The sequence below is a fragment of the Anoplopoma fimbria genome, chromosome 3 (genome assembly GCF_027596085.1).
Source record: "Anoplopoma fimbria isolate UVic2021 breed Golden Eagle Sablefish chromosome 3, Afim_UVic_2022, whole genome shotgun sequence".
NCBI classification, from domain to species: Eukaryota; Metazoa; Chordata; class Actinopteri; order Perciformes; family Anoplopomatidae; genus Anoplopoma; species Anoplopoma fimbria.
In genome coordinates, this window is record NC_072451.1 from 25899737 (window position 1) to 25908700 (window position 8964).

General features: G+C 40.7%; 1 protein-coding gene across 1 annotated transcript in view; it reads right to left on the minus strand.

The window, feature by feature from the left end:
- Positions 1–15: 15 nt before the first annotated feature.
- The window catches only part of sppl2 (signal peptide peptidase-like 2), an 11387-nt gene continuing 2438 nt past the window's right edge, over positions 16–8964 (minus strand). The window contains exons 3-15 of the mRNA XM_054625048.1: positions 8779–8961; positions 8568–8657; positions 8127–8266; positions 6958–7100; positions 5798–5894; positions 5391–5507; positions 4701–4782; positions 4486–4560; positions 4327–4389; positions 4102–4201; positions 3575–3652; positions 2769–2929; positions 16–1975 (exon numbers count right to left, since the gene is read on the minus strand). Of these exons, the coding sequence (XP_054481023.1) occupies positions 1808–1975; positions 2769–2929; positions 3575–3652; positions 4102–4201; positions 4327–4389; positions 4486–4560; positions 4701–4782; positions 5391–5507; positions 5798–5894; positions 6958–7100; positions 8127–8266; positions 8568–8657; positions 8779–8961 (1497 nt within the window). The 3' untranslated portion in view covers positions 16–1807. The remainder of the gene's footprint in view (positions 1976–2768; positions 2930–3574; positions 3653–4101; positions 4202–4326; positions 4390–4485; positions 4561–4700; positions 4783–5390; positions 5508–5797; positions 5895–6957; positions 7101–8126; positions 8267–8567; positions 8658–8778; positions 8962–8964) is intronic.

Genomic DNA, 8964 nt, shown 5'->3' on the forward strand with positions numbered 1-8964 from the left:
AAATACAATGTTTCTTTATTATATGTATTCCTCAACAGAGGCTTTAAAAACCACTTGGTGACAACAAACTATACTGGTGAATGAATAATCTCATGAGCTGGAGAACACTGCTGTTGAATCAGCGAGGGCACTTATCCAGACAACGAAGCTGCTCTGATTTCACCTCTGAACAAATAAACATTTTTTTTTATTTTTTAAATTTGACCTCAACTTCTACACAGGGACATTGAACTTGGTTAATAGGCATCATAAACGAATGAGAATCAGAAATATATCTGGCCTCTGGTGATTAAGATGAAACCCTCAGGTCAGAAGGAGGATGAATATATATATATATGATATACTGATACCTTGGTTTCCGTTTCTTTAAAGTTAAATTCTTTGCGTATTCATAAACGTATACAGACATGAACCGACAAAAAAAATTGTGCAAATGCTTCGTACAAACTAATCTAGGAACGTTGGTAACACGACCAGTCGCTCGTTCCTCAACTCGTACAGTAAACTACAGCACCGCGTTAGTTAGAGTTCAGTACTCTTAAAGCAACTTTGACATGTTCTACTTTACCTCCCGACATGGACACAGTAAGGCCGAAACCAAGTCTTAAGACAACATGAGTAACTACTGGGGAGAACAAAACAGCAATCCCAACATTTTAACGGTCGCACCAGATTATAAACTGGTTTTATATAAACGATCAAATCAAAATCATAGCATGCAAAAGAAAATATACCAAAAGTAAGATGGAAAAAACGTCAACAAATGCTTCAGTTTAAAAATAAAATAATCTAATAGCTTTGGCTCAGTCATTTTAAAGAAACTCCTCTACCATCCCTGCTGTACATTATGTTGTGACTGTAGTTGTTAGTGTAATGGAGGGAAAAACACATTTAGAATGGCTTGTTATGGTATGTAGTGTATGTATTATGCTTTTCAAGCATACCGAGACCTTTAAGGCCCTGTCGCACCAGAAAATGGCATGGTGAAATATTTGGTCCGAGAGGCTGGGTGACAGCAGGTAAACTAATGTAGCTGGTGAGCTAACTGCTAACACAATAGCCTCCACAAATGATCTCAAAGCTTGTTTCTATTCCTATCTTTGTTGGAGTGTTAACTCACTCTGGATTTTGTTCTCAGGATTGTACACCATTTTATTTGATAAAGCCAAAAGATATTTAGTTCTGTATGAGACACGAAAGCTTCAAATCCTCACAATTGCAAAGCTGGAACCTGCAAATATTTGTCTTTTTTTTTTTTTTTTAAAATGACTGAAAGAATTCTTTGATTATTAAAATAAATCCAGGTTAATTTTCTGCTGATCTCAGAGGAGGTTAAGTAAGATGCTTATTATGATGTCTCAAAGTTATAAAATAGTGTGGATTTACCTCTCCCCTGTGAACAAATCCACTAATTGCATTAATGAATGGGCTTTGTCGTAAACTTTAGCTGTTTTCTAAAGGCTGGAGTGACTGGGCTTTTAAAGCTGTTAGGAGCCTCAGTTTAGTGTCGCGGGAGTATTTAGCGTTTAAAAGCTTGTGTAGCTTCCAGATTTGGCTTTTCATTCCCTGAACAGGTGGAACAGACTGGTAATAGAAGGTGTCGGGCCTGTGGTGCAGTTTCAATGCTTCAACCTCGTGTGTCCAATCCTGGCGCCCTGCTGAGCACAGATCTCCTCATCTCTTCCCTTCACACCAAGTGCAAATAAACATCCGTACTTAAAATGCCCATTGACTGAGACACAATGCAGATTAAACAAAAACAAACAAAACATGAAGTGAAATGTTAAATGCCGTACTAGACGTCCTTTCAGTTAGATTTGTTTTCCACTTCATCTTTCTCGGCTGGGGTCGTTTCCTGAGACGGGTAATGGGGTGAGTCTTCTTCTGTGGTTTGTGTCTCCGGTTTAGTCAAGTGCTCCTCTGTCTGCGGCGCTGCAGTTTGTGTACAGTTGATCGGCGTGAGCGCTAGGGGAGGCTGCAGGGGACAAAAACAGGGTCTATATAAGATGGCTGAATTGTGTGGAGCAGAAAACTAAACGTAATGATGAACAGAAGACAGAATAGCCTTAGATAGGACAAACAAAACCAAAGAGTATACAGTTATTCCTCTGTCTACAGGGTATAGGTTTTTGTTTTTCATCACATATTCCCATTAAACCCCATTTAAATCTTGTCAGAGGCATTCCTGTATGCAAAGATAAGAAAAAGTCCCAGATATGCATAAAGAAAGGCGAAGCTTATCAAAGAAAACCACTAAACCGCACAGATAACAAGAAAAGAAAAAAAGAGCTAATCTAAATCACTGAGCACCACCAATATTGGCTTCAAGTCTATAACAGATATGTGTATGCAGAAAAAAAACAACACATCTACTGTTAAGGGAAAAAACACAAAAAGGGACTTTAAGTTACACCAAGATGTTTTAATGGTAGAATATAAAAGGAGCAAGCCCAGATAGAGTACCTGCAGTGACATTCACAGACAGCTGAGCCCTCAGCAGCAGACTAGAGCACACCCACAGTAAAATAAAGGGCAAGGAGCAGCAATGGGAGGGAGGAGGGAGGAGGGAGGGTGGACAGTAAAACAGAAAAGAGGCAGTTGGAACGGATGGAATTATTTAAAGGGGTTACTCAACTTAAGATTCTACTTTACTCTGCATGTTATTATAACACTAGATATTTTTTTTTTGGGTGCGTTTCCTTTTTGTTGATTGTTTTTTTGGGGGGGGGTTCTTCGGCAGTAGACGGTCATATCAAACTGGTATTCACCACAAATCCACTTCCAGTCCAGAACTGGGGCAACTCCCTGCGCCACAGCGCTACAGTGAGGCTGGTGAGCAGAGTGCAAGGCACCAGGTAGAGCAAGGCCGGCTGACCCATCTGCATCAGGGCCAGGGCCACGAAGGTGATGAGCAGGCCGATGCCATAAGCTGACAGGAGGGAGAGAGACAGAGAGACACACATAGAGAGAGAGGGCACATTTTAAAGTTCAGTCTCTAGGGGTGGTGGGGTGATTAACATTACATGCCCCGGTCAGTGATTTTATTTTAATCCTGTTCCCAGTGCGTATATGGGTAATTAGTTATAATAAATTCATTGATGATTACCTACTGTTTCCTCATATAAATTCAATCTTGCCCGGAGCCACATTTTTGTATCTTAAAGTGGATTTCTGAGGGGTTTTTTCTGTAGGGAGAGATTCTTGTCCTTCTACTTATTATTCTTCTGTTTTAAATGAGCTCACTGTGAGTTTATATTAAAAAAAGTGTGTCTTTGGCTTGTCTGCTAGAAAGGTATGCTACCACCAACATATAGGCCTATTTGGGAAATGATATAACAGTAAAACGTAAAGCCATCATGTCAGCTACAGCTAGGTAGGTCTCCATTAGCTGTTCCTACAGAATCCATTCCTATCCTGAATTTTCACAAAGGTTAAAATTTCATCCAGACCGATGGGCACAGTGAATATTTTATTACCTACATGTAACGTTAATCCAGTATAAATGGGGCTTATTGTTACAAAACAGCAACATTTCACATATTTCAACCCTCACAAGAGCCGTCCATGTACTTACCAATCGTACAGGCCACAAAGTAGATCCTGGAGTTTTGTGTTAAATTGTCAAACCTGTGACAGTACGCCACCAGCAGACCTGACAAAAACAACAAAAGAGGCATTCAGATAAATAAACAAGAGAAAGAGAAACCGCTGTTGTCAAGATAACTTCAGCTTCCTCGGACATCGGACAAAATCAAAATTTCCCTGCACTTTACAATATTTGCTCTTAACACTGGATATTTCCTAATACACCACATTAGCTAAACAAAAGCTTTCAAAAAAACATTGCAGAAAATTTGTTAGAACAAAACGTAATTATATAGCATTAAATTTGCAGCCACAAAGAGTGTGGGTGTTGAGTAGTTCTGCTTTTACAAAGCAGGCAATCACATCTACGTATGTTTTCTGCTCCAAGGACAATCTAAATATGGTGACTGTGGTCATTGTTGGTTCAACAATTTTCTGGTTGTGACCAGAAAAAAATCTCACAATGTTTTTTTAGTCAGGTTGAGTTTTTTGTGGTCGGATTACACCGTTAATTACCTGGTACTAAGATATCGCCAAAGCCCAGGAGGGAGAAGGGCCGGTCACAGAGAGCCAGGGGAGAGAAGTTTAACCTCGGCACCTTGAGCACCATGGGAAGCTGGAGGAAACAAACATTAGTGTTACTATCAAATACTTTTTTTTTTTTTTTTTTACTCACTCTGAGCTGGGAATAGCTAACCCCACTCACCCTAAGGGAGTTGTGGAATTTGAAAACAAGCCTACCTTTTCATGCGTGGAGGAGTCAGAGGGACCAGCCGCTACCTCCACCATTATACTTTCACCACTCTGTGGAGAAAAAGCCGTGGGTAACGTAAGTATGACACACAGTAACAGAGGCTGTAGACATCTTTATAGCCTTAAGTGAAAACTTTATAGACATACCTTTGTAAAGAAGGGTGTAATAAATACGAAGAACACATCATAGATAAACAGGACAGAAAGTAACAAGGTGCAAGCCTGCAGAGCGGAGACAGAAAAAAACCATCAGGTGAGTTTACAACCAACATAAACCAAACATGTATTATTCAAAACACAAATAAAACATAAAAACACCTTCCATGTTGTTATATTTCATATTTATGAGAGTGCTGACTCACCTTAAATGTGGGGAGTCTGACTGTTTTGAGCATGTAGAGACAGAAGGCGATCCCCAGGGCGTCCTGTAACACCCACGCCCACCTGGAGGATTCATAACGAAACAGTGAGTCAGCCAACATCATCATCATCATCATCATCATCATCATCATCATCATCATCATCATCATATTGTGTACCTCGAACATATTATCACACACACACACAGAACAATGCTCCATTATGTCACCTAACCCACAACAAGCAATCAACACCCACAATCTCTCACTCCAGAAGTCCAGAAGGAAAATAGCCGGTGCAGCAGTTGCAAATATCATAATTTTTAAAAAATATGATAACACTTGTCTCTACTTGCTTTGTGTATTTTAATATTTCTGCCAGGATGGTAAATTCTGTAAATGATAAAGGGCTAACACACACTTTAAAAAATATTCACCTGCTGTCAGCACATTTTTGTTCCCTTGTATTATAACTGAGGCACTATTGCCCAGACAAAAAAGGTGGCAATGTTTTGTTTTAACTTAAACTGTTTCATAAAGCTAACTCGGAGCTGATGAGATCAAAACGACACAGGCACAACAGTAACATGTAGACAACCTGTCCTTACATAATATGTATTTTGTTGAATACAGTGCCTGGCTGGTTTTCTCTTCATGTGACTAAATTTGACACTTTTCTCTCTTTGCACTTACTGGTCTTCATTGCGAAACACCATCCAGGTGATGCTGACACCAATGCAGAAGGCCGACAGCAGCAACATGCGGATCTGTGGCCGTTTGTGTAAGTACGGCAAGTTGTTCTCCGGAACCCTGTGGTCACAAGACGGTCCACAAATCAATAAATATATCCATGATTAAGACCTCTATCAACAGTGTACAGGGATTTTTCAGGCAAACCATTCAAGTGCAAAAACAATATCTCCATCTTTAACAACAAAATTTGAAGGTTTATATAATAGGCCATGTGAATAAGTCAATTTGTAGACACTGCTTAAACTTATTTGACTCACTCTATGGAGATTCAGGGGGAAAAAGTATGTGACAACAGACTTTTCTTGACAGCTAGCATGAGGAAACCATATTGATGCGAACAGTCTCACCTGCACTTGCCAAAAGGGAGTCTCCTGACAAACGGCCACAGACAGCTGTGGAGGCCGACAGAGGAGGCCAAACAGAAGATGGCTATGACCCAGATAGCTAGAAGGTGAGGAAACAGTGGAGACAGGCAGATTATTATCACCACATCCACTTGTGTATTCTACTGAGGAAATATTCAATCCTTTGGGATGTTTTGCTCTTTGCCAAGGTTAGTGCTTAAATATCTGATATATCCGTTTCACCACTGTGCGCCCAGTATTTAATATGCTAAGCGGTCCATCTGCAGCTGCCAGTTTTTGAAATCTATTTATCAGCGAAGTGTTAGCTGAGACATTAAGTTCCTTTGCAGCACGGCCAGTCTTCAAATCTGTAAACTGCATCTACAGCCTCATAAAGCTGGACACTGAGCAGCTCTGCTAGAGGAAGTGAGGATAAAGTATCTGCTGTATCTCGGGGGAAGCTTGAGTTTAATCTAAACAAAGAAATTATAAACTCACTTTGTTATCCAAGGTTTGCTCAGATGGCTTTAACTACAGAAATCTTCTAATTCTACATCCTGCTTCTCAGCTGCTGAGAAACATATTGATATCCACGTATGGGCAGTGATAACATCCTAATTCTTAAAAAAGAAAGAACAAATCGGCAACTACTTTCCTTCTCACTTTAAATATATTTCAGTAGCTCCCCAAAAACGTTTTCCAGCTTTTCCTAGGAAACCCTGAGGCCTTCCAAGGACAGTGTTTCAAAACAACGAGTTTATTCAGTTTAAAATGAAATGAAAAGACAACTGTCTGCCTAGTGAGTGGTGTGCTTATATAATCAGGTGTCAGAAGCTGCAGTGACGTCTCAGTAAAGGTTACCACGTTAACCTTGAAAAAGCTAGAAGGCTGACATTGAATTGAGAATATTTGTCATAAAAGGAAAACATGGTCGACCATAATCTTCACCGCAAATGCATCATTGAGTCCGGCCAGACCACACTGAGTGAGGAAAAAAAAAATACAGACAGGCTTTGGGCACATCAATAAATACTGGGCAGACAGGACTGAAACCACTATTAATGTATTAGTCACATAAAAGTGGATCTGAAAAATATCTTTAATCAGCATATTCATATTCTGTGTGTTTAGATCATTGGTGGGTGTCTTTGTCTGCGTCATACCCAGGCTATCGTAGAAAAAGTAGAGCAGCACCAGCATGCTGCAGCACATGACCACGAACACACAGATCATGATGGGAGTGACGTCTACGATCTCCTCGTCCTGCTTCTCCGCGCCGTCGTCACGCTTGTGCTTCATGTAGCGTCTGCGGGAGGAGGAAGAAAAACATTCAGAGAGGCATGCCGACCTGAGGAAGCTTGTTTGGGACGTTCATAACTCCAGAGATTAATGATCAGTGTATATGTTTACACCCATCTGCTATTGCAAGCTTATTAAGCAAAACAGGCTAGGGACATGCAGTCAGACGGCCTCTTGGGAATTTGTCTCACACTTGTTTTATTAAAAAAGTGTTTACTGACAGTTGATGACTTCCCAAAGCAGCCAGGATGTTCATCCTACCACCCACAGTCAACATTTACCATCATTGCTCTGCCTAGCTGGGACTAACTTCCTTCCTTAGTTCGGAACACTCATTCCTAAATGTGTTTTTTGCCCGTGGTCCTGTGCGTCAGAAACCCCGTCTGGCGGTGCCCTCAGTCACCTTAGCAACTCTGTCAGGAAGGACTGACTCGGATTGGCTCAAACCTATGAGTCACTCGAGCGGCCTCAAATAAACAACGCTGCCCTTTAGTGGAGTTGCAGCCGCACAAACGCGCTCCTCTCAGAGAAAGGACGAAGCAATCGTACGCTCGGAGTTCTTTCCCAAGAAAACTGACTAATTTACCCTGGAGATGACTCCTCTGATACTTTGATTTAAATGTAGCTGACAGGACTTAAAGCCCACAAAGCACAGGCAGAAGGGAACTTTGTGTCCTGTAATATAGTAATGATGTGGAAAATAAGTCATGTACTGTACATAACATTACAACCAGCATCATCACTGACAATCAACTTCCATTTTTGCCCCTAAAAAGACTTAAACTGCTTTTTAATAGTTTCCAGCTTGGATTAAAAACATTTATTTTAACCCAGACACTGATTTCATCCTCTATTCTGAAAAGAAAAACTGGAATTAATGTATCATCCAGTACATCCCTGCCTGTAAGGACCTGCACATTATGCAGAGTTATTTCCGTATATATTGTGGCCCTCAAACCCAACTAAGCTTTCTAAAATCACGGCGTTATGATCCACATTAAATGTTAGGTTCCTCTCCAATGCGTCCACTTACTTCTTGCTGTCTCTGCTGCCGGCCCAGTAACCTCCAATGGCGACTGTCCCTACTGCCATCAAAAAGATGATCACCATGTTGTAGTCCAACACCGGCTCGTTGGGCGCGTACATGGCGACCAGTCTTCCTTTACCAAAGGTCTGCAGGAGCCGAAAACAAAACATCAAGTTAAGACTAAAGATTTAGTGGAATCTGTATATAACACACTTCTTCCTGGTAAATTCTCATTAAACATGAATTATTTAACATTTGTTTAAGATCCATTTTGTGTTTTTGCTTATCTACCACACCATGACCCTAATCTGCCTTTGATAAATACAAAGGTGTAGAGTGGATTAACTTTGCTGAGCTATCAGGAAGAGAAAAACTGAACCCAACAGATAGCCAGAGTTTTTTTTTTTTTTTATCAACTGTTTTAATGGTTAGTAGATAAACTCTCACCTTGCTTATGTCCAGCATATCAGAGTAGCTGAGCAGTGCTACAGGAATATCAATCTCCTCATACTGAGTCTTGTTTCCTGCTGGTGGTGTCTGTGATTTAAAAAAAAAAAAAAAAAAAACTTTTCGGTTTTCTGAAGTGCCCAAATACATTTAATGGTGATGCACAATAAACACACATAGCCTTGAGACGTAGTTATAAATAGGTTTTTACCAGTCTGTCCTTGCTGACGATGAGCAGCCCCTTTGCGCCGTTAATCTGGGCCAGCCTGACCTTTTCATAGAAAGTGCAGTTTCCTCTCATCACCATGGGGATGCGATTTGGGAAGCCCCCCTCCGGGACGTCAGAGGGTGAGCAGAGGACCGATGATGTCAGGTCATAGATCTGAAGACGGGACTT